Genomic DNA, 25,323 nt, shown 5'->3' with positions numbered 1-25,323 from the left:
TGCAAAATAGTCCTGAATGATTACCAAAAGGAAGGCAAAATTACTTTTAATGATTCTATTATTATTATTTGTAATTATGTACTTACTTTTGTAATTCAGCCTTAACCCATCCTTCTAAACCACCTTTGATAATGATGTCTTGCAAGTTTGTACCCAACTCTCCAACCTTTTGGGTCAAGACAACATTTCCATTAGCATCTTTAACTTCAACCAAAGCCTTAGGAACATCCCATTTCAAAATCCAGCCAGTACGAATGGTCAACTCATTGGAGTCCTTGTACAATTCTCTCAATTTGTTGATCAAGTCAGGGATTTCTAAAGTTAGCAAAGCGTTATTGATGGAGTTACGACTGAAAATGTTTCCGAATGATCCAGCAACAATCATTTTCATACCTCTTGCCAAAATTGCAGTAGCAGCTTGTTCACGCGAAGACCCAGTACCAAAATTGAAACCAGAAATGATAATATCACTTGATTTGGTCTTGTTCTTAAATTCAGGGTCATAGTTTTCCATACAAACTTCAGCCATTTGTTCCTTAGTGATATCGTCTTGGTAGGTGTATTTACCTGGATAGATACCATCAGTATTAATATTATCTGCATCACATAAGATCAATTCACCTTCAATCAATTGTGGGAATCCTTCCAATACTTCTACAGCAGCAGAAGAAGCATCTTCTGTTACTTTCGATTCAGCAACTGGAATTGAAATGGATTTAATGATTTCCTTTGGATTTGGAACAGGCTTGCCCTCTAACTCCTCTGGACCTCCAATCTTACCCAAAACAGCAGAAGCAGCAACAATTTCAGGTGATGCCAAGTAAGCTAAGGCATCCTTAGACCCCATTCTACCCTTGAAATTTCTGTTAGTAGCCAGAATACCGACTTCTCCATCCTTCAACAAACCAGCACCTAACCCGATACAAGGACCACAACCGGCTGGTAATGGAATAGCACCAGCATCAAGGATATCTTTCCAGTAACCCTTTGCTTCGGCATCTTGTTGGACGTTAGAGGAAGCAGCAGCAACGTAAAATTCAACATCAGATGCAACCTTATGGCCCCTTATGACATCAGCAGCTGCTTTGATGTCACTCAAACGAGAGTTGGTACAAGAAACCAAGTATGCTTTATTAATAGGAATGTTTTGGTTAGATAAGGTATGAAGAGGGTTTGAAATTTTGACGGAGTTAGGACCTGAAATGTTGGGAGATAAGGATGATAAATCAACCACTAAATGCTTAGCATATTGAGAATCTGAATCAGATTCCATCTTATTGTCAATCAAATTTTGAATTGTTGAAGAGTTAACACGAGGATGAGATTCAGGTAAAACATTCAATCTTGTCTTGTAAAAGTCCAAAAGAACATCATCTACTGGGAACAACCCAGAAAGAGCACCCCACTCTGTTGTCATATTAGCAATTGTCAATCTATAATCCACTGGCAACTTCTTCAACCCTTCACCAGTGAATTCAATGGCGTGGTTCAATACTTGATCTTGGTTGAAAACACCACATAAAGTGATAATGATATCTTTACCGGTAACCCCCTTTGGTAATTCCCCAACCAATTCAACCTTGGCCACAGGAGGGATCTGCCACCAAGTTTGACCGGTTGCCCAGATTGAGGCAGCATCGGTTCTAACGATAGGTGTACCCAAGGCACCAATACCACCATAAGTATTTGAGTGGGAATCAGAAGCAACTGTCATATTCAAAGGGAAAGCATAACCTTCTTCGATCATGATTTGATGACCAATACCACGGCCAGCAGGGTAGAAATCGATTCCTTGTTCCTTTGCAAAGTTTTCTATATTTGAATACTTTTCCAAGTTCTTTTCCGACTTATTTTGAACATCATGATCCAAAGTACAAACGATCTGACGATTATCTTTAACTTTGGTGGCACCCAACCCTTTGAATTTCAATGCCACGGGCCATGAATTATCATGGGACATACAATGAGCTGGTTTAATGGAAACATAATCACCAGAGAAGACTTTTTTACCAGGACTTAACCCCACAGCATATTTTTGAACAATCTTTTCAGTCAAGTTTTGGCCTCTCCATAAACGGTGACCAACCGAGAAGTTTCTTCTAGCTGATAGTCTTAACATATTGAAACGGGAATGAAGATGGTAATAGGGAAGTGACATTCAACTTAGAAGTGAAAAAAAAAATTACTTATCTAAAGAAGGCTATTGTCACGTGACCTTTACCTATATTCATTACATTTGTGAGTCATGGTATTGGATGCCGTGGGAGTTGTGGAGATAGACAGTGAGTGAGTCAGGGCCTGAGTCGCGCCGGTACCGGCATACACAAACTGCCCTTGCATTAATTCTATACAAAAGGAAGCATACTTATTTAATCAGAGCAAGTACAGCATAGCCAAATAACATACTACTAGCATGGATGCGCAAAACCCAGATCAAACTGTAGCACATGCATGGTTCTCGTATAGGGACTTTGAAATCTACGGCCTTTCAATAACCGAGTAGAAGACCAATATTGGCTACTTGTAACTCATCAAGCTCATTTTATCCTCATAGTGCATCCATTATGAGTAGGATCAAGTTACTATACACTGAATGGTATATGCTGTGAAAGAAACAGTTGGAAATGTCTCACCATACTTATGATGGCTGTAAGAGAAGATAAGCGAAAAGTATATAAAGATGACACTATGTATATACTTCATTTTCTCACGACATTGTCGGTAGACATATGACACTATACACTACACTGCTCCATACAACAGACTACAGCACACTACAGCACACTACTATACTATACTGCACTATACTATACAACCCTACACTGTAGTACACTACTTACTAAGCTCAACATGTATTTGACCATACTCTAACTCTCTCCGCTTCCATCAACTTCCCTACTTCGCCTTACTGTTTTCTCTTTCTGTCGTGTACCACACTTTCAGTATTAATTGACTCTCAATTTGGGAAATGTTCTCATGTGTCTTTAGAAACCGCCCAAAACTGAAATAGCCGAATGTGAAACCAATCACCATGGTCAACACACTTAACGTGCCTTCATCATACTTATACCACCTCAAGTATATCAATTGAGGAGCATAATAATATTGTCGCATTTGATAGTGTTTTATTTGATAGTCCCATATTTCCAATATGAAGTCATGGATCGCATGGTTGGCTTCTATAGTGGTGTCACTGTTATATGTGGTGGCAATATACTACCATACACCAGCTTCCCTAAAAGGTCTAGAACGTGATGATCTGCGAGTGATACACCATAGGATGCATCGATTGGATATTCTTACAGTGCTGTTGATCGTGATAGTCCCATTATTGGTGGCTACTATTGATGGAGTACTGTGGTCACTGATCATGAGATACACTGGAGTGGTACCTGGATTCACTATTAATCATTCAATTCAATTGGATCTATTGGGCATCTTTAAACTGTTGATATTGATATGTAGCTTATATGTGGGTCCCATTACCTTTAATGCCTATTATTATTATAAGTATGCTGGAGATGAAGGAGGTTGGGATTTATTCAATGATTTTGTTGATAGTTTCGTGATAATACAAGGGTTTAGGGATCATGTTTTTGCTCCTATAACTGAAGAATTGGTTTACAGGTCAATGGTACTTACATTATTCCATCAACAAGGTAAAACCTGGTATACAATGTACTTGACTCCATTATTATTTGGCATAGCTCATATTCATCATGGATATCAAATGAGGTGTCAATATAAAGATTTACCTTTGAAAACCATAATTTTTGGTACTTCATTCCAGACTTTATACACAACTATCTTTGGAATACTAACCAATTACTTGTTCTACAAATATCATACTGTATGGTGTTGTATAATGGTTCATGGTGTATGTAATCTTTTGGGGTTCCCATCATATACGAAATATGCCACCCCTGTTATTGTGGATCGAGATGATACTACAGAAAATACTCAGCCTGATTCTGAGCCTCCTTCTACTACTAGTGCTTTCTCAAATGAAGGCAAGAATTTATATTTGGTACTGTTAGGCATTGGCATAGTTCTTTTTGTTGTACAGGTGATCTAGGTCGTGTATCCCCAATGCACTTTTCAGGTACCGAAGATACGATGGAGAAGGGCCTCCGGATTATACTATAAAGAGTGCTAAGTATAGGCATCCGTACAATAGTAATGGGATATGCAAGACGTAAGGTGACCATGATTATTATTCCGTATAGGCATTGTAAATGAGTGGCATAACTTAGAATGTCGCAAGTGATGTAATCCAGCTTTATTTAGCATTCCGTGGATGCAGGGTGCAGTAGGGCAGAACTGAGTCTAGGCAGAGTAGATAGAACAGACAGAACAGACAGAACAGACAGAACACACAGTCTAGCTGAACCGACAGTACAAATACAGTACAAATGTCACTACAATTAACAGTGTAGACCGTTAGTACAAATCACAGCGAGTTCAAACAGTCGTTGTACAAATTCTTATATGCGAGCACCTGTAGCTTAACCCACTGGAATCATCCCGAACCATAGCATTACTAATAACTACCATAATAACAGTAACATACGCCAACATACACTATCTATAACCACTAGTGTACTCCTATATAATCTACTCCCATGATTTACTCCATAGTACACCCTTCATCTTGTGCCTGATTGAGGCAGCCTTCTACTGCCGCATTTGTGTATCCATTGATTGCTGTCGCAAAAATTCCACGTCTCAATTGAAAATCGGCACCACCACCAGTTTCACATACTCCACCATCACCATCAAAGGTGTCACGTTGCTGTAAATACGTCGTGTGTTGTATATAGTGGTTGTCCAGTAAACACTGATCTAATCACAGACTTGTATTGGGCACTAACAACGGTTATATTATTCAGTCTACGTCTATTGATTCAGGTTACGTCTATTGATTCACTTCTATAGTGATACGTCAGACAGTGATACATCTACCTCTATTTATCTGTTGTGAATAGTGATCTACTCTTATGAGTGCCTGTCCTTAAAAGTCATATAAACATCATCCTTTCACCATGTCGAATCTATCCCATACGTATGAGTCCGCCGCAAAGGACATTGAACAGGAAAAGAAAATGGTGGCTGCGCTTAAGCGTATGTCTATTGGTCAACAGCTAACTTATGATCCAGATCTTCCTCCTCCATCAGTGCAATCTACCTCAGATGAAGTCTTAGATTTAGAACATTCCTTAATCAATTTGTCCATAGATACTTCATTACCTCCATCAGATTCGTCTCCGTCGTCCTCCTCCCCCTATCCTTCCAAACTTTTATCCCAAACGTTCACTAAAAATCAAAGTATGATTGGTGGTAATAATAGTTCAAATTCCCTTGTATCATCTCCAATATCTCCTGCAAGTGCTTCAGAACTAGATGATCCAGATTCTTATTTCGATGCCTCCCTGTTATCAGGGACAACAGACCCTTCAATAAAACATCCATCTCCATCTCATTCAAGACCAGCTACCCCATTGTCAGCATCTTCTTCTCCGTCAGCTTCAGCTTCAGCATCTTCTGTTGATCTTCATTCAGGTTCACCATCAAATTCAGTCAATTTTGATAACAGTCAAAATAATAATAATAATAACCTTCTTTGGGTACCAGCAAATATGCACCCACAAGTGAATCCAGAGAAATTTAAGATGCATGTTAAATCAACAATGGAAGAAATCATGGAAAGACAAATCAACAGAAAGAAATCTCTTTCTCGTAAGTCATCATTAAGCAGCTCTTCCCTTCCGGACACTGATACGAACTCACAACAGCAGCAACCACAAGCATTATCATCAACTTCATCCCCATCTACTCAACAGCAGCAACATCCACAAATGTACATTCCAAGCAGTGCTTCTCAATCAAGCTCTTCCAGATTGAATACTCCTCAGCATCCGAACTCGGTTCTGGAGTCATCCCAGGCATCCTCATCAAATTCGACGTCATCTACAGGAATCACAAGAGATGTAAACCCACAATCAGCCAAACGCAAATCTGAAAACTTGGAATTGAACAAGCGTTACAGTAATCCTTCGTTACGTGAATTATCAACAGAGTTAGAAACATTATCAAAATTAGCAGGCATAGATGCAAGTGATGCAGTAACATTAGCTCGAACTTTGAGTTCTAACTCAATTGGTTATACTTCTGTTGAAAGGCTAGCTATGGATGAATTGGGAGGTGTGAATACCCCTTCCAATTCCAATAACAATTCTTCTAGTTCGGGTTCATCCTATGCACAACAAAATCTTTATCTGTCGTCGCCTCAATCTTCTGGTTCACCATATTCATCATCCCCCTACCATAATGACCCATACTACCCTAGTCATGAAACCAGCTCATTATCACAGGACTTTTCACTTAAAAGAGCAAGAAGATTAGACTATAGAACATTACAAAGAAGTGGAGTACAAGCAGATCCAACGTTTAGCAATGCTAATGCTAGTGCTAATGCTCCCAAGAGAAAACCTTCAAGGGAATCACAATTTTTGTTTAGAGTTAAACCAAGAGACTCTTCTCAAAACAGCACGTCATCAGAATCTGCTGCTGGACATTCATTTCAAGCGGACACTGATCCTAATGCTAGCCACCCTTCCAATTTAATTGGCCCTTATCAATATCAAGGGCAGAATCAGAACACGCAGTCAACATTCTCTTCTACTCATCTGAAACTTCCACTGAATGGTCTGAAACAACAGCAGTACAACCAAAGACAAACGTTGATGGGTGAATCTCCATATCCAACGGGTTCCCTGAGGAAAACATCTCAACTGAACTCTTCATTTATGGTAGGAGGATATCCTAGCAACAAGCCTGCTACCAAGCAATATCAGAAGCAACAACAGTTGAGACAAATGTCTCAACTGCTTCCAGGAATGAATGTTAGTGTAGGTATGGGAATCAATCCCAATATGAATTTGAAATATCCCAAGTCAAGATCAAAGAAACAGAATGCTTATCCTAAATATCATGTTCAAAACCATCCTTCTCTGCAGCAACAACAAGGCTTCCCCCTACAGAGACAGGGATATCCACCTCAACAGCAACAAGGATATCCAACTAAGCAACACCAACAACTGGCTTATCCTTCTCAGCCTCAGGGATATCAGGGCCAAGTATATCCAAAGCAAGGTAATGGACATAGACTGAACAACCATGGGTATCCCTCATCTTCATCAGTAATGCAACAACAACAACCACAACAACAGCCATCGGGATATCAACCACAGAAACAAGCTCAACCAATGAATGCTCAAACTGCTATGGGTAACACTGCTCAATATAATCGTTCAACTATGACCAGTGTGCCTAACATTGTGCCAAATTCACAGTCTCAACATCTAGCAGGTTCTACTCAACCTACACAACAGGTTTCTCCTAGATCAAGAAGAAACAAAGGTGCTTATGCCATGAACACCCGTTACCATACTACAAAACCACCTGGAAAGACTGGGTATGGAGCTGCCCAATCAAGTATAAATCAGAACTTAGATTTGTTGAGGTCCGAGATTAATGAATTCAAAGAGACATTAAACAAAACAGAAGGTCCGAATGGAACCTTTGATCAAACGTCCTCTCAGCAAGCTTCAATGCAACCTGAAGCGCAACACAACCAACAATTGCATCAGAACGTCCAGCAACCACAGCAGGTTTATGAGAAGAATGCTCGTACAGGGAAATATCAAAAAAGTCAAGAGAACGAAGAGGTTGTTGATATTAGCTTTGACACTAGTACACAAGATGTTAGTTATGAAGATACATTGGGAATTGAACAAGAAGTATTAAAGGAGCTTGAGTTAGAGCATCAGAGAGTTTCATATAAACCTAGACAACAACAAGATCCTAGGTACCAACAACAAGGTATGAACATAGAAGAAACAGCAGCAAGGCTGGAAAAGAAAGTCATACCATTGGGTACATCAACACCTCCATCTGAAGTTGAAGAAGTGTTGGAGCCTCAAAGGCAGATCTATGATGGCATTATCTTTTCCAATGCTGATGAAAATCAAAATATCGATGAAGAAGCATTGACTGAAGTTGAAGAAGTCAAACCACAACAACCTCAAAGGACTTCTCCTACCAAAAAGAAGTATGATATGGTTTCTCATTCTCGTCATGAATCCGATGAGATGGAAATTGACAGTGGCTTAAATTATGGAATCACATCTTCTGGTTCTGGAGTTAAAGTACATGTTCATAAGAAGTCTGGTGATTCCATTTTATCAGGACGTAAATCATATGAAAATACCAAGCAGTCTTTAGAGCCAAAAACTTCACTTGAAAAAAGTGGAGCAATCAAAGCAAGCCAACCTGTTGCCAATTTAATTGATAATCCCAATAAAAGCTTGAAAATGAAGAAATCATGGGGCTGGCTTCGTGAAAGGTCTGCTAGTTTTTCGTCTATTGAATCAAAAAACCTTGCCACTAGCCCGATTATCAACAACTCCAATCACGCAGGTGCAGTCGCAAGTGCAGGTATTCTGAAGACTCCCCATAAGACACCACTGTCACCTAAATCTCCAACAAGGTCAGTTTCCAATCCTGAAATATCCTCTCATTTGGAACAAGATGAGAAGAAGGCAACTACGCCAAAAGAGAATATGATTACTAAATTATTCAAGAAGAAGAAGGCAACTGCAAGTAGTCTGAATTCCAATGCAAAGGAAGCTAGTGCTGCCAGTACTGTTAATAGTGGAGCACCATCTTTATTCACGACTGTTCGTCAAGAAAGTACCACTATCGGAGTACCATTAATTCACAGTGATTCCGATGGCACTTTAGACGAAGGAGGAGACTCCCGAGAATCAGATTATGAATCAGAACCTGACTCTAAGAAACGGAAAGGAATGGGGATCTTCAAGAAGAAACTGAAACTCCTGGTTAAATCAGAGAGACGTCCATCACACCATGATAAGTTGAAGAATATTCTTTCCATTAACCAGAGTGGTGGAACGAAAGGTGACGGCAATAACAGGAATAATAACGATGAACCTATGGGAAGCAATTTTGGAACAGAACGAGATATTTCTAATGTGGAATTGGATAGTATAGCTGTTGATGAGATCAAAGATGAACCGCTCTCTAAATATGAAGATCTTGATGTTGATCAAATTGAGGTTGAACTTGATGCCAATAAAGCATTGGGAGGCAATGGAGTACGGAATAATAATGAAGTAGATAAGGAGAATGTAAAGACTGCAGGCTCAAACGAAGAAGATGCAACAGGTGAAGGTACATCAGTAGGGGTTACAGCTGGAGAAGAATCCACAATTTCAGTTGCTGGAGCCAAACCTGCTGATAAGACTGGCAATACTCCTTCGACATTAGACATTCAAGAGAAGATTAAAAAGTCTATTAAAAGGACATCAAGAGCTAATCAGCCAATCCAATTTACAGATTCAGCCTTTGGGTTTCCCTTACCACCACCATCCCAATCTACATTGATTATGTTGGATTATCGATTCCCAGTTCACGTTGAAAGAGCCATTTACAGATTATCCCATTTAAAATTGGCCAATCCCAAACGGTCATTACGTGAACAAGTTTTGTTATCTAATTTTATGTATGCATACTTGAATTTGGTTGATCATACGTTGCATTTGGAACAACAACAGATAGCCACACCTTCTGGTACTTCTGATACTGAACATGAAGAGGAAGAATTAGCTAGTGGTAAGAAAAAGGTAAAGGGAGAGATTGTTAGTATTGATTTAAGTGTTGTACCTTAAAAGGATATAGTATAAAATTTATAACGACTATTATTATAATCCGGTCTGTAACTTACACCGACAGTATACAATTTACACCGAATTATGAATTCGCAATATAGAATCCATCTGGAATCTTGCCATAAAGTATGACATAATATATATTTATACCAGTGTGGTATAACACATAGCTCATGGGTTATTGAACTAAGCAGGAAACTTAGATATACACCATACAATCTAAATTTTACCATTTCCATTTTATTTGCTGCAACTTTAGTCTGCTTTTACTATTATATTTCGTTCAGCTAGTTCCTTGTGCTGTTAATGAATTAATATACAAGAGTCTCTCTATTTTTTGATATTGGGTAGTGCAATAATCGATAATTGGAGGGATTGAATCAAACTTGGGTACGCCTAACTTAAAGGTAGTAGTCGTTTTATTCAGACTGAATCGTATTAACTCTCTTCTAAGTGCGACTTGGTTTCGTAACCACTGTATATTTAGATTATGTATCCATATATGCTTAAGATCTTGGTAATTCTAAGACTACACGCTTCTAAATATGGGTGGAAGATATCTCAACTTATATTCCAATTCAACTCACACTTTCTTCATAATTAGAACCCCTCCTCAGCTTCAACCTCCTTAATTATTACGACCCGGACTCTCCGATGAACATTTCCCCCTTCTTTTATTGGTGTTAGGTGTAAGATTAAAGTTTTAGGCTTTAAACAGTGTAGCCTTTTCTAGTGTCGTTCCCAGATCAACTTGCGGGGAGTGATTCTCCACGACCTCACTTGTATACGACGTTTAATCAACACTCTACATCTTTTCTATTATCTTTGTGATTGGCAGGATATTATCAGCTTACAGTATGAATGAAAGCAACTTGGATGATATGGAAATAAGTGAAAGGGTTCGAATTAAAAGGAATATAAGGAAAGATTTTGAAATCAATTCTGAAGCCGACTCTGAAATGCCGAACGCCTGGAAAATATAAAGGCAGTAGCGTTACCGATGATTTTTACTGTTATACTTGTTTTGTGATCTTCTTGTTTGCAAATGCCAGTGATTGAATGATAATAAATATATGTAAATCCAACAAGTAAACGTGACTACTAGATGCAGTTGAAGTAATGTGCTAATGCACAATCCTTTCATGTTTTCTGATGGTTCCATATCATCCAGAAGTGTGCTAGCGACTTTTGGTTATTTGAGAATACAGAGCATACATGCAACTGGCCTACACTACTATAGTTGTCATACACTACCAGAAGATTGATCTATAAATGCCACAATCACTTAGTCTTGGAGAAAGATTTTACTTAGAATTTGTATTCCATACTATTAAGATTTACTGCTGTAATATTTTTAAAAGAGATGGTTAATTTGGTTTGGGTTCTTTCAGGTTAGTTAATATCAAACATGTCCAATTCTTTTTAAGCAATAAATATATTACTTCTATCCCCTCTAGTAATATAATTAGAAGCTACAGAAAAGCTATAATCACTACTGAAGTTTCCTGTGTGATTCGCCTTCAATTCCGATATCGATGAGGCATTGGGTGCCAACATCTCATTTACCAGAATGTGCAACTACCTTTAACCATTCTACAATGCCCGCCTCCGTTGGCACCCAAACTTAAAGCGGCCAATATTGTGAAACACGCAATAGAACGTCATAACTTTCGGTGTAATGAGATAGCGACATTGCCACACATAAGACGTACTGTTGATATAGCAAAAGCTACCATAAGGCCAAATGCAGCTGAATATATTGCAAATAAACCTCTTGTTACATCCGATTGCATAAAAGTACTTGTTTCATCAAAGCCCCCTACTAAATCCACAATACTTAAAAATCCACACTACATACAATCAGTAGTGATCGCTAATGCAACACACGCTATGACATATGCTGCCCTTTTGTTTGGTGCATTAACAAGAAAGCAACACAAAAGATTTACTGTAAAAAGCCCAAAGAATACCATTAGAGAACATGCCCATGCCGTTCTACCAAATTCACCGGTACCTTTCTCCGACAGAACACTATCCGAAATCATTGACTCACTTATTGGCATGATATCACCTGTTGATACTGCGTAAATATATAGAAACACCGAACACAACCACAGCGCCTATTCCACCTTTTATTATATTTAATCTGATACGATTGTTTCTGTCACTGGCAGGTTCATCGGACGTTTCATCTTCAAATAAATCGATCTGGAAATCTGTAAGATCGTATCAAGACATCTTTATATTGTATTTATCTCCTTGGGTGAAAGGAGACGTTTTAGACTACAAAAGAGAGATCAATAACTCCGATTGTGGGTGCGAAAAAATTTAGTATGAGAAAGAGGCTTTAGAATGAGAGCAATATGCAGGCCAGATATGCCTATCAAACCTGTCAAACCTGCAAGCCCGTTGGTCTTCAACATCTCGTTCATCAGCAGTTCTACTAGAGCCATTAAACCAACCCCCAACTAACCATGACCTTCAATTCCATCTTCAAACGCAGTGTACCCTTAACTCCGGTCATCCTTGGAAGGAATCTTTCGGCAATCATCGTTAAGACACCGAAGGCTCAAGGTATTCTAGTATCTTAACCCACAACTGTTACACAATTATGCCTCAAGTGACCTACTGGGTCTCCAGCATGGACTCTACTCGGAGCCCACACACGATAAAAACACTTGGATGGTGGTGGTGTTTAGGAGGGGACCTCATCAATGCTTCCTTTGCTTTCTTAAGCGTGGAGGAAGGTGGCAGTGGGGATAGGACAAAACATGTGCAAGAATTATTAGAACCAGGTGTGGAAATGGTGGCAGTGGTTCTAGGAGTAATGGAAGGCAAAAATGGTAGTGTTTGATGGGAGTGGTGGGCCTAATGTAGTAATAGGAACCACTGCCGTTGAGGCCATTGGTTGTTGGATTGAAGTCGAGGACGTTTCACTTAAAGTATCGTTGATTGTAAATATAGGTTCCAATACCTCTAGTGGCAGTTGATGCGAAACAAAAAATGGTTAAGTGGCTGTAAACAAAACTTAGAATACACCTTAAGCAGAATACAATTTACACCGACAGCCGACATTCACCATTCTTCCACACTGTACGGTGCTATTCACATCTATTCGCCAATGATTATTCGACACTCATAACGCACTTCTTAGAAGCGGGACGGAGTTAATAATAAGCTATCTTCCTATTCGCACCCATACTTTAATCGTGTATAACACCATTCGGTCCAGAGCCATAGCCGGATACACTCGGGTCATCGCGATCAGGTGATCACCGCGTCGTACAACTAAATAAATAATACGTCAATTATTAACAGAATATAACCTCGCCTACCTAGTCTTTATTCTACACTATAACCGAGTTATGCCCAGTTTACCTTTACTCAGAGCCTCGGACGTTGCCAGCCACAACACTGCCAATGACTGTTGGGTCTCGTTGTACCACCGAAAGGTGTACAATGTTACGCCATTCTTGAACGAACATCCTGGTGGTGCGCAACTAATTCTCGACCACGCCGGGAAAGATATCACTGGGATAATGGCCGACATGACGTCGCACGAGCATTCGGAATCAGCGTACGATATCATGGATGACGCCTATCTAGTCGGCTACGTTGCTACCAAATATGAAGAGGAAGAACTCCTTAATAATCGATACGGTAAACCAGTCGAGGTGACCATCAACGAGGGAACAGAAGATGTCTACAATTTCCACGACGAGTTGCCTCCGGAAACGGTCATGTCCATCAAGACAGACTTTGAAGAAGATCACGTTAAACATAAGTTCTTGGACTTGAATAAACCCTTGTTGATGCAAGTGTTGTGTGCTGATTGGACCAGAGAGTTCTACATCGACCAGGTCCATAGACCAAGACATTACGGTAAAGGATCAGCTCCCTTATTCGGTAACTTTTTAGAACCAATATCGTTGACCCCCTGGTGGGTTGTGCCATTGATTTGGTTGCCTCCTAACCTTTATTTGACTTGGATGGGAGCCTCTCAATTACCTTGGTTAACCAGTTTTAGTTATTGGTGTTTGGGTCTCTTTATATGGACATTGGTGGAATATTCTTTACACCGGTTCCTCTTCCATTTAGATGATAATTTACCAGAACATAACGCCTTCTTTGCCTTACACTTTTTATTACATGGTGTTCATCATTACTTACCTATGGATGGTTATAGATTGGTGTTGCCTCCAACGTTGTTTGTGGTGTTGGCTTATCCCTTCTACAAGTTGGTGTTCGGTCTCTTACCTTTCCATATTGCTTGTGTTGGGTTCGCTGGTGGGACCTTGGGCTATATATGTTATGATGTTTGCCATTATATCTTCCACCATACCAAATTGCCTGAGTTCTTACAAAAACAGAAAACTATCCATTTAGAACATCACTATAAGAATTATCAGCTTGGGTTCGGAGTCACTTCTCAATTCTGGGATGTTGTCTTTGGTACCACCATCACTCAAACCTTTCAAAAGAACAATTAAATTTATCAATGTTCAAGTCGTACAACATATTCATCTTGATCCAATCGAAAGCCTCCATGTTCAAATACCATTTGCTTGGCTTCTTTGTGTATCTGCTTCCTTTTCTTGTGTGGTCGACCTTTATCTGGAGATATATGGTTCATATGAGCTTTTAGTCGTAATGCGTTTTGTATAAGGTGATGTTTCTGATTAATGAAATACCATGATTTAACTTTATTATCGTCATATTCTTTCTTTTCTTGTTCTGTTAACTCATTATAGTATTTCTCTATGGCTTCGTCTCCTGCCAATTGACTTCCATCTTCAAATTCATATTTGAACGTATTATCTTCAAAGATCACGTGACACGAGTTATAAACTGATGCAGTATTAACTTTAACACCAGCATTAGCTCCTTTTACTCTTAAACTGGCTAATACAACATCTTGCCAGTTAAGTAGTGTGACAGGAGCCTTTTTCCGCTGTTGCATACTTAAAAGAGCGTCCAAAAGCCCATCAACCTTATTGGCTATACTCTTTGAAACCTCCATAACAAAATCATCAGGTACTTCACCAACATCTCCACCACCACTAATCTTCAATGCCCTTTGAGTCACTCGAGACTTAATGGCACTAGCAACCTCATTCAATAAATCGTTCCGACTATTCGTCAAAGTCTCTTTAAAGGTCACCAGACCATAATCTCTTATCTGCGCTTCAGGCTCATCGTCTTCCAGGTCCCATATAGAATCAGTATCAGAATCAGTATCGGAGCCTGTTCCGTCAGACTCTGTAGCGGCTTCACTAACATCAGTTACTTGTCCATTGATATCAGTCGAGAAATAATCTCGAGGTATAACATTATCACTGTACGTTACTTCGGTACGGGGATCAGGTACTTTGGAGTCGCTCAACGGCCAACTAGTCCATCTTCTATTGGGCCACGATGGATCTATGCGATGAAGAAGGTGGGCTGTATATAAGTGCACAGGGAGATCATGACGATAAGTATGTTCAACAGCAGTAAGAACCTCTTCACGGTCTTTACGTGTAGCCATTGGTAGCAAAGGTAGTTGTTATTTAAGTCATCGGGAATCGTAATACTGTTTATGTATCAAAGGACTGCATATAAGAGACATTATATATATCTAGTAGTTTAAAGTATTTAAAGCACATACAAAGAGTATACAAATGTTATAGAACAAATTCAGCCTGTATTTCAAGTATATATAGCATATATAAAGCATGTATGACCCAACTATAAAGTTATATAAACAGTGTATACAGTTGTGCACTACTGAATAATTTTGATACTTACATCATTCAGTTCACCAATTGCTCCAAATAGTATTCATCTTCCGATATCATACACCATACTTATTCTAATCAAGGACTAACATACACAACTCACACAGCCCTGACTCAGTACTAACGTAATGTCATCGATGAACATCACTTTATATATTTTGACTCGGTCCTGCATGTACCCCAGGCTTATCGGACTAGTGAGTCAAAACTCATCTGAAAAATTTCAACCACCAAGTGAAGCTCCCCACCTTCGTCATCACCACCCTACAACATGTCATACCAAGAACAATTCTTAACCACTGCATTAGAGTCCAATGCGTTGAAGTTCGGCTCCTTCACCCTTAAGTCCGGCCGTCAGTCTCCATACTTCTTCAACTTGGGATTCTTTAACACCGGCAAGTTATTGTCTAACTTGGCATCTAGTTATGCTCGGGCTATCATTGATGCTGGAATCAAGTTCGACGTATTGTTTGGTCCAGCATACAAGGGGATCCCCTTATGTGCCATTACTGTTGCCAAATTGGCTGAGTTGGACCCAGAAAACTATGGTTCTGTTGGTTATGCCTTCAACCGTAAGGAGAAGAAGGATCATGGTGAAGGAGGATCTATTGTAGGGTCTGGATTACAAGGGAAACGGATTTTGATTATTGATGATGTTATGACTGCTGGTACTGCCATTAACGAAGCATTTGAAATCATTGCTGGTGAAAAGGGTAATGTGGTTGGTTGTATTATTGCTTTAGACAGACAAGAAACCACCACCAGTACTTCTAACCAATCAGCTACTCAAGCTGTGTCCGAAAGATATGGAATCCCAGTTATATCCATTGTATCTTTGACAGATATTGTTTCATTATTAAAGCATAAGCTTACAGAAGAAGAGTTGGCTTCTATTGAAAAGTACAGACAAGAATATGCTCCTAAATAGATAGGAATGCCCTAAATAGACAGAAATGCTTTAAATAATATTAACTATATATTAACCTCTTATCTTCATAATCTTCTTTTTAGGTTGTTTTGGAGCAGTTGAAGGCTTTATTGCTCCCTGTGATGGTTGTTCTGGAAGTGGATCATAGATGCTTTTAGTCATGGGATGTTTCATGGTCAAACTGGAATGAACTGGGACAATGGTATTCATTCTGAACCCTTTAACCAATGGAAGTTCCAGTGGTTCAAACCCAGTTTCATATTCTTGAGGTAATGGAATCCCAGATCCAGGTCCAATACTGGATAAAGTTGTTGGATGAGCTTGTAAATATGATGCCACAGCATTCAATAAGCTTCTTTTACAGGTAAATCTCAGATCCATCACTTTCCCGTCTTCAAACTTATCTTTAATTAGTATTCTAACTCTCCCCGGGTTCCCAAAGTCTTGAGGATGTGTTTTATCCAACTCCAAGAATGTATTAAGATGTAATGCTCGACAAGCATCAGAAATAGTCTTGGCTAAGGGGTTAACAACTGCCTTGTCCACACTTACTCTTCTTCCTTCCTTATGAGACCGATTCTTATCAAAGTAACATGGATATAACACTTGGAACGATTGCAACCGTATACGGTCTTCGTCAGTAAACTTATTGGAGTCTACAATCTCTTTCTTATCGACATTCACCACGTCATCTGTCAAGGAAGGCATTGCTTGATACTGCTGTTGCTGGTGCTGATCTTGAGAACGAACAACTGTTGGTTGTGGTCTGAGAGGTGCTATGGGAGTGTTCAACGTTGGATCAAATTGGGCAATATCCATGTCCAAGTTGTCGATGTCATCATCATCGATTTCTTCTAGTACTGGACGATTTGACATTGTGTTGGTGGGGGAAGATACTGGTTAAAGGTGTGGGTTAAGTGTTGATGAAAATTTGTCTTTAGGGTAGTATAATTTTATTTCCGAGGGTAACACCGGGGGTAAATTGTACTCGAGTAATGATGAACCATTCGGGTTAATAGACTACAGCATCTTATAGTCATACACTACATAATTCCGGATCATACAGATCATACATAAACCGGGTCACATATTAAGTACTATAAATATAGCTGTTGTCCACCGGTCCAACAACATTAGCACTCAACAAACAGACTGGAATACTGTACAACTAAACTGGACTAGACTACACTAGAGTACAGTTTACGAGACCACGTTACACTACAGTAGACTCTACTGTTCTACTACCGTAGACTGCTCGAGCTACCTCATAATAAACTGCTAACTGTGGCAAACCTGTGGACACTGTGGAACCTGTGGACATGGAGTCGTTTCAATATGAACCGACGTATTCCAAATCACATCCGGATATCCAATACTTCCAACGGATCAAGAACACCCATCATTATCACCTTCACAAGTCCAAACAACTGAAGCGATCACCATCAGCATCATCATCAACAGAAGTGCTAGCCAAAAATAGACCTCATATTGATCCTTATAGCCGGACCCAATTGGAGTCAAGATTAAAAACCTTCAACGTCCTCAACTGGCTTGTGCCTCTGGAAACGTCCAAGGTATCAGACTTGCTCTGTGCCCGAAATGGATGGTGTTGTCTCTCCTTCTCTGTGACCAACAACTGTAAAAACACATTGGTGTGCGGGTGTTGTCACAAACAATTGGTGATACGATACAACGATGCTATGAATTATACTGTTGCTGCTACAAGTGAAGACTACTTGACTGATATACTTGATGCTAAGGATTACATCAATATCAATAAGGAACTAGAAGACGTTTACTATAAGCAAGTCACAGGTAGTGGACATGGTTCATCTTGTATATGGAGGAACTTCGAGACTCCATTAGATGGTGTTTATTATTTAACTCCACACCTTAACTCCTCCAATACCATTTGGATAAATGAGTACTTGGTATCTTTAAAAAATCTTATAGATAACACCAAGACGTTGACGGAATGTTTGTCAAACTATATTGTTGTGTTTGATGTTGATGATAATGAGTTAATGACTAGATTCATCCAAGTTTCAAATAAGCTATTGCTTTCGAAACACTATCAAGATTCTGCTTCTGGTTCTTCTACCTTGCCATCTGCTATATCTTACACTCCAAATTGGCTTTATAAGTTGGCAGTGTTGGGATGGAACTTGAACGTTCAATCCTTTGGTAACCAACTAGTTCTCCTCTTAATATGTTCCAAATGTAACAAGAGACTCTTTCTAGATTCATGCAACCACAGTCCTATACCGAAACACGATGTTACTAAAGTTGACAAGAACTTGAAATTATCCCAAGCCAATGTGTTGAGTCCGTGTCCTGTTCCCATAACTGTTGATAATGAACAAGACGAAGAGGAAGATAATCAGTTGGATCTAATTGGTGAGCATAAACCGTATTGTTCACTTATCCAACGTGTCGATAACGAGAAACCATTCCATGAATATTTCATTCGCATGTTGGTAGATTGTGAAACCATACTTAACGATCAAGCAAAGTTCATCAACACCAATGAAATGTTGATCGATATGGAAGGCTCCAAAAAGAGGAAACGAACTGATACTTTCAATGATATCAATGAAGGAATTGAAAGATTGAATAAACTTAAAAAGTTGTATTTTCATCAATAAATCTCTTCAATTACTTTCTTTGTTTCTTCAATTGGTTTCTTAGGTGGTTCACTAAAATCCAAGATTTCAATAAACGTTTCATCTTGAGTTCTTTGAACGGCTGCGACACAACGATTGAAATCAAACCTAACTTGCCAGATTCCCACAGTGGCATCATGTAATAAATCTCGTACAAATTCTCCAGTTTCCATATCCCAAAGCTTTAACATTTTTTCACTCCCACTAACAGTTCGAAGTGAATCATGTTGGAAACATGTTATAGCACCACTATGACCTTCAAATTGATATATACCTTCACCCGTTTCTGGATTCCATACTCTTAATGTGGCATCTGCTGCTCCACTAACAAGATAATTATCTGAAAGTTCAAGTAACCCAACCAATGAACAGTGCCCTTCAAGGACTCGAATCAACTTGCCGGTTTCAATACTCCAAACACTTATTTTGGAATCCATAGACCCAGAATAACATATCTTTTTCGAATAATCTAATACCGTAGTATAAATCCGATCAGAATGACCAGTGAAAACAAATTTACATGAACCAGTTGGCCCATCCATTAAATCCCAAACTCTAACAGTAGTATCGTATGACCCAGAAACTATAATGTTCCCATACCCACAAACAGTTCGAACAGATTGTGTGTGGCCCAGTAATATTCCCACCAAATGCTGGTTACTCAGTTCATTGCTATCAATAGTTGGTATATCCATATCATCATCATCTTCATCTTCACTGACTAGTGGTAACTTCCAAACATGAAGATTGCTATCTCTTGAACCAGTAACCAATAAAGGCTGTTTAGGAAAAATAATGTCTTCCCCATTTTCATCAACACCTATTTTAACTGGGTGTAAAATATCTAAGCATCTCACAGTGGAGGTATGCCCTCTAAAGACATGGGTACATTTCCCAGTTTTAGTATTCCAAATTCTTACTGTACGATCAGTTGAACCACTTATAAGAGTATTGCCAGTATATTTAAGGGCCCACACTCCACCATCATGACCTTTTAAAACCTTCAAGAGTTTGCCTGTTTTGGGACAATAAATATTGATCAACTTATCATCAACTCCAGTGACAATCTTCTCTTCATCTTGTTGAAGACAAGTAACCAAATTCTTACCTTGTCCAGGTACACTTATACGCTTTGGTTCATAAGTTGGGTCCATCCATCGTCTTAAGATGGTACGACGTTTACGGTATAAAACTTGACCAATATTGGAATATTTAGGAAAGAAGTTCCAATCTTCAAGTAATTTGGGGTCGTTAATTTCCTTTTCAATACATTCTGGAGTGATAAGCTTATCTCTAACCAATAGGTCTATCCACAACTTCTTATTATTGACGATGTTATTCCAACTTTTGCATACCTGAGACATGGCACCTAAAGTTTTATAATCCATATGAGAAAGGATTCTCACGGTTATTTCTGGAGGTAGCCCGCTAATCAAATCTCTTTTCAAACTACCATACAAAATATCTGTGATCATACTCAAAGTACGCCTGTTGACGTTTTGGAGGAGTTTAAAAATGAGATAATTTTGATTTCTTTCATTCAAATGAACCGAAAGATTAGAGATTAAATCCAATAATTCTCCTTGGGTTTGAGGTGAATTTATTAGTAAATTCTCCATGGGGTCATATCCTGCTTTGGAAGGTCCGGTTTGAACTGGAGATGCACTTGGTGAAGGTAAGGGTAATTGTTGGGGTTGGTTATCGTTATCTTCATATTCTGGTATCGAATCTGGGGTATTTGATGAAGGAGATTTATCAGAAACAGCAGTAGAAGCATTAATAGTGGTAGTACGTTCTTCGTTACCTGGAGTAAGGTCCATTTGTCTAACATTAACATCGACTCCAACCATAGGAGTGTCCTCATCTTCAACTTCATTAACTATGGGAGACATAACACTGGTAAGACGACGTTTTGGTGGATGTATTAACGACAAAACATCCTTCTGATCCGAATGCACCGAGGTTTGAGTTTCAAAATCACTTATGGCCGTACCGTCATCATCATTTAATTCATTGGATACGTTTCTTATTCTCTTTCTGTTTTCTCTCAGTTCTGTGGGAAGTAGAGTAAGTTTCTGGTACTCTCGAGGTAACCACGAATCAGAGAGTCTCATGGCAGTATTTAGAGGTCTGAGATCAAATGTTGGCACCATATTTTTGAGTGGGAAAGGTGGAGGTATATTGGCGGAGGTAATACCTTCCTCCTTCATGGTAGGACACGAAGGACCTGATGATGTAGATGGTGTTGTGGTGTCTTTTATATGAGACATGATAAGTAGAGGCAGTATGGGTTGTATATAGGGATTCTTGTAGCAGCAGCAGCAGCAGCAGCAGCAGCAGCAGTAGTAGTATTAGTTGTCGTGGTAATGTATTAATGGTGTATAACAATAGTAGTATCACTAGTGTGTTACAACTGGTCTAGAACTATTGAAAAAGATCTATTTTTTTCTTTCTTTTTTTTTGATGATATCTCCAGAGATATAGGATTTAAAATGGTCTTCAACAAGTCTTTAGCTCTTTCCAACCTGCTACTATTATCGGACGGTAGATGTATGTGATGGTTGTTGATGGTAGAGGGAGTCACCGTGGTATTGACTGGCTTTAAATTTTTCCAGCGGTACATACACGACCAAAAGTGTATATTACAGTACAATACAGTATATTACAGTATATTACTTTAAGATACAGATACTATACAATGAAGTGTAACAGATACAGCAAAGTATAACAGATACAGTGTATTGATGTATGATACAGTACCCTACGTGTACCGTAACATAACACGTCTAAACATTCTCAATGTGGATACCAGGTTGACCAGGAATAGCATTCTCAATAATCTTCCCAGTACTACTAACGGTATAATCTTCACCAGTAACAATGTTCTTGCCTAATGTAGACCCATTTTCAAATGCTATAATGTTCAATTGCTCAACTTCTAATTGAACAGGAGCATTCTTAATATTTGGAATGATGGTCAAGAGCACTTCTGACTCGTTGAAACTCAATTGTCTGTTCAAAACTGTTTCTGGAGATTCAGTAGTCAATCTTTGTTTCAAGAATGAAATGAATGGCATGGCTCTCTTCATGTCTTTACCAACCTTTTCTCTAATGGCTTTATTATCATCTAAACTTTGAGATTCAAATAGTTGTCTAACCAATTCAATGTATTGCTCTTGCCATTTAGGGAAGGTGGTTGAAATGTACAAGGTCAATTTAATTGGTTTGGTGGAATCAACATCGGCAGGTTTCCCACCCTTCTTCTTCTTTAACACTAATGCTTCAGCTTCACGAATGGATCTGGATAAATCACGAATGTATTCCAAAGAATCAGAAATAGACTTGGATACCTTCTTATTGGCTCTAGGGAATGAAGCAGTTTGAATGGACCCTTCATTACCCAAGACTTCACGATAAATATATTCAGCAAAATGGGGAGCAATGGGGGCCAACATAAGAACTTGACTTTCAATATATTTCAATACCAATTCCTTATGCATGCCAATATTGGAGGAAACACTATCTCTATAATAATCTCTAGATGTTTGGAAATCAAACAATCCAGTTACTAATGCTGCCTTATAATTGGTTTCCTTATATTGTTCATAGGTTTTCTCAATTAAATCATTCATTTCATTTTCAAATGCAATATCAAAGAAGTTGGTATCCGTTGGTCCAGTTCTTAAGGAATCCTTGTTTCTAATCACTTCTTCACACCATTCCTTCAAGGTGGTCAATCTTAAAATGGCAGCATTGGCATTGGATTCATCGAAATTAGCATCTTCAACAGTATCACCAGCATCGGCCAATGCAATTCTTGATGCATCAGCTCCAAACTTCGCAACAATTTGTTCTAAAGTCATGAAATTACCAGTGGATTTGGACATCTTAGCATTGTTCAACATCAAATGTCCATTAGCTCTAACACCTACGGGCCATAATCTCTTGGGGAATATGGCAACATGGGTGTAAATGAAAAAGGTTAAATGGTTGGGGATTAAATCCTTACCGGAAACTCTTTCATCCAATGGATAAAAGTATTCAAATTCTCTTCTCATGGTCTTCAACTGTTCAATTGGAATATCAGAGTCAATGGTGTCTCTTCTGGTAAAGATATAATCAAACACTTCATCAGTCATTTGTTCGGGCCTAATATCAAACTTACCAGCAACCTTACCATAATAATCTGAATGCAAGAAACGGGAAATGGTATAATAAGCCATGTAAACTGTGGAATCACTCAAAGATTCAACTAAAAGGTTTTTATCCCAAGGTAATTTGGTACCTAAACCAAAGTTTCTGGTAACAGCCCAATTCTTTAACCAATCCAAAACTTTTTCAAAGCCATGTCTTGTTTCCTTAGAATATGTTTGCATTGAAGCCAAACATTCTAAAGCTTGACCCTTCCAAGTTTCTTCACCATAATCAATAAACCATTGATCTTCCAATGAAACAATACATTCATCACCAGATCTGGAAATAACAATCCCCTCAGGTTCATTGTAGACAAAGGCATCACCAGAGGCAATCAAATCGGCCTTAACTTTGGGCTTAGCATCTTCAACCTTATCACCAGAATATTTACCAACAACCATAGTACCGTTGTAGTAACCTTCCTTGTAAGCCAATTCCTTAGCTTCAGCCAATTGAACAGAGTCCTTTGGAGATTGAATCTTCAATTGCTTAACTAAATATTCAGCACACTTGTCACCGTACTTAGGAGTACTAACAATGGGCAAGATGTCTTCCACAACCCATTCCTTATCAATCTTATAATACTCAGGCTTATGGGCCAACTCTCTAGTAGTAATGTAATCATCAGGAGAATCAGATGGAACACAAGTAACTACACCAGTACCCTTAGAAGCCAAAACAGTCTCCATAGGCAATACTCTCAAGTTCTTGTTGATAGCCAAAGGAGCAGTGATCTTAGCACCAATTAAAGCCTTACCATTGATACGAGCAACAGGCTTATAGTCACCTCTCTTTGGAGTTAACTTTTGGTACGACATGTTCTTGAAAGCACGTTCAGTGGTGATGTAATAAGTATCCTTACTGACTTCAAAAACACCATAATCAATCTTAGGAGATACAAAACAGCAAGTTTGTCCATACATGGTTTCTGGTCTCAAGGTAGCAGCCACTAAAAAGACATTCTTGTTCTTGAAGTCAAAATCTGATTGAGCAAACACTTGTTGAGCTTCTTCTGGAAACTCATCAACCTTGATCTTAATACCAGTGTATTCTTGAGGGTTAACACCTTCACCAGATTGTCTATCGTGATCCAAACAAGCTTGACCATCCTTTTCAGAGTAGATGGTGTATCTTTCACCAAACTTAATCTTCCCGAGATCTCTCAATCTGTTGATTTGCCATCTGACAAAGGCATCATAGTATAAGTTGGCATCGGTAGTGACCATAGATCTTCTCCAATCAACTCTACCACCAAAAGCAGTGACATCCTTTTGAACTAAAGGAGGGAAGAATTGGAGCCAATGATCAGGATCAGCAAACTTGGCAACTTCTTCCTTGCTGATACCCAATTGCAACATGATTTCAAATTGGAATTTACCCCTTCCTTGTTTAGCAGCAGCTTTGGATTTCTTAGCCTTGAACTTGGTCACATCTTCACTCTTAGCTTTAGGTTCAGCAACAGCAGCAGTGGTTTCTTCTTCTTCATCTTCGGCTGGGGCACCAGAGAAATCAGCTCCAAAATCCTCAAGTTCTCTCTTAATCTTGTCAGCAGCAGCCTTAATGGGCATACCGGTACAGTGGAACCCTAATGGGAACAAAGCTCTCTTACCATTCATTCTCTCGAAACCAGTGGCAAATTCAGCCTTGGACAAAGTGAAACTGTGTCCAGCATGTAAAACACCATTCATGTAAGGATAAGCCATGGTAGTAAAGAACTTAGGGTGAGTTTCTCTAACTTTATCAACATCTTCATTGGAATCTTCTGCTAAAGTAGGAGCATCAACTTCAAAAAACTTGTTCTCAGCCCAGTACTTTTGGTACTTCTTCTCGATGTCTATCAACGCATCCCTACGAGAAGTATTCTCTAACTTGATAGGAGCACTCATGTTGTATCAGGATGATGTTAAAGTAAAGATAAGGTGACTACAAAGTTAGCGTATAAAAATTTTTCAGTTATAATGAAATGGGCGCTACCATATACATATATAATACATAATATCAAGATAAGCTGC

At 38.9% G+C, this 25,323-nt stretch overlaps 9 protein-coding genes across 9 annotated transcripts; 4 read left to right on the top strand and 5 right to left on the bottom strand.

Moving 5' to 3' along the window:
- Positions 1–82: 82 nt before the first annotated feature.
- LYS4 (homoaconitate hydratase) lies at positions 83–2,119 on the bottom strand (the record flags this gene model as incomplete). The annotated part of the gene is made up of 1 exon (XM_043195509.1): positions 83–2,119. One exon carries the CDS (start codon positions 2,117–2,119, stop codon positions 83–85), a length of 2,037 nt encoding a protein of 678 aa, XP_043049682.1.
- Positions 2,120–5,042: 2,923 nt separating this feature from the next.
- Positions 5,043–9,749, top strand: ZDS1 (Zds1p; the record flags this gene model as incomplete). The annotated part of the gene is made up of 1 exon (XM_043195508.1): positions 5,043–9,749. The coding sequence occupies one exon, from the start codon at positions 5,043–5,045 to the stop codon at positions 9,747–9,749; it is 4,707 nt and encodes a 1,568-aa protein (XP_043049681.1).
- A 3,365-nt stretch (positions 9,750–13,114) lies between these two features.
- Positions 13,115–14,239, top strand: SCS7 (fatty acid alpha-hydroxylase; the record flags this gene model as incomplete). The annotated part of the gene is made up of 1 exon (XM_043195507.1): positions 13,115–14,239. The coding sequence occupies one exon, from the start codon at positions 13,115–13,117 to the stop codon at positions 14,237–14,239; it is 1,125 nt and encodes a 374-aa protein (XP_043049680.1).
- Positions 14,240–14,244: 5 nt separating this feature from the next.
- Positions 14,245–15,276, bottom strand: KQ657_004840 (uncharacterized protein; the record flags this gene model as incomplete). The annotated part of the gene is made up of 1 exon (XM_043195506.1): positions 14,245–15,276. One exon carries the CDS (start codon positions 15,274–15,276, stop codon positions 14,245–14,247), a length of 1,032 nt encoding a protein of 343 aa, XP_043049679.1.
- A 521-nt stretch (positions 15,277–15,797) lies between these two features.
- Positions 15,798–16,454, top strand: URA5 (orotate phosphoribosyltransferase; the record flags this gene model as incomplete). The annotated part of the gene is made up of 1 exon (XM_043195505.1): positions 15,798–16,454. The coding sequence occupies one exon, from the start codon at positions 15,798–15,800 to the stop codon at positions 16,452–16,454; it is 657 nt and encodes a 218-aa protein (XP_043049678.1).
- A 51-nt stretch (positions 16,455–16,505) lies between these two features.
- Positions 16,506–17,330, bottom strand: SEC65 (RNA-binding signal recognition particle subunit; the record flags this gene model as incomplete). Its single annotated transcript, XM_043195504.1, has 1 exon — positions 16,506–17,330. One exon carries the CDS (start codon positions 17,328–17,330, stop codon positions 16,506–16,508), a length of 825 nt encoding a protein of 274 aa, XP_043049677.1.
- Positions 17,331–18,154: 824 nt separating this feature from the next.
- Positions 18,155–18,992, top strand: KQ657_004837 (uncharacterized protein; the record flags this gene model as incomplete). The annotated part of the gene is made up of 2 exons (XM_043195503.1): positions 18,155–18,864; positions 18,968–18,992. 2 exons carry the CDS (start codon positions 18,155–18,157, stop codon positions 18,990–18,992), a joined length of 735 nt encoding a protein of 244 aa, XP_043049676.1.
- A 100-nt stretch (positions 18,993–19,092) lies between these two features.
- CDC4 (SCF ubiquitin ligase complex subunit) lies at positions 19,093–21,231 on the bottom strand (the record flags this gene model as incomplete). The annotated part of the gene is made up of 1 exon (XM_043195502.1): positions 19,093–21,231. One exon carries the CDS (start codon positions 21,229–21,231, stop codon positions 19,093–19,095), a length of 2,139 nt encoding a protein of 712 aa, XP_043049675.1.
- A 672-nt stretch (positions 21,232–21,903) lies between these two features.
- CDC60 (leucine--tRNA ligase) lies at positions 21,904–25,197 on the bottom strand (the record flags this gene model as incomplete). The annotated part of the gene is made up of 1 exon (XM_043195501.1): positions 21,904–25,197. One exon carries the CDS (start codon positions 25,195–25,197, stop codon positions 21,904–21,906), a length of 3,294 nt encoding a protein of 1,097 aa, XP_043049674.1.
- Positions 25,198–25,323: the final 126 nt, after the last annotated feature.

This window comes from Scheffersomyces spartinae, assembly GCF_019049425.1.
Source record: "Scheffersomyces spartinae strain ARV_011 chromosome Unknown scaffold_8, whole genome shotgun sequence".
NCBI lineage: Eukaryota > Fungi > Ascomycota > Pichiomycetes > Serinales > Debaryomycetaceae > Lizanozyma > Lizanozyma spartinae.
This window is presented reverse-complemented; position numbering and strand designations above follow the sequence as displayed.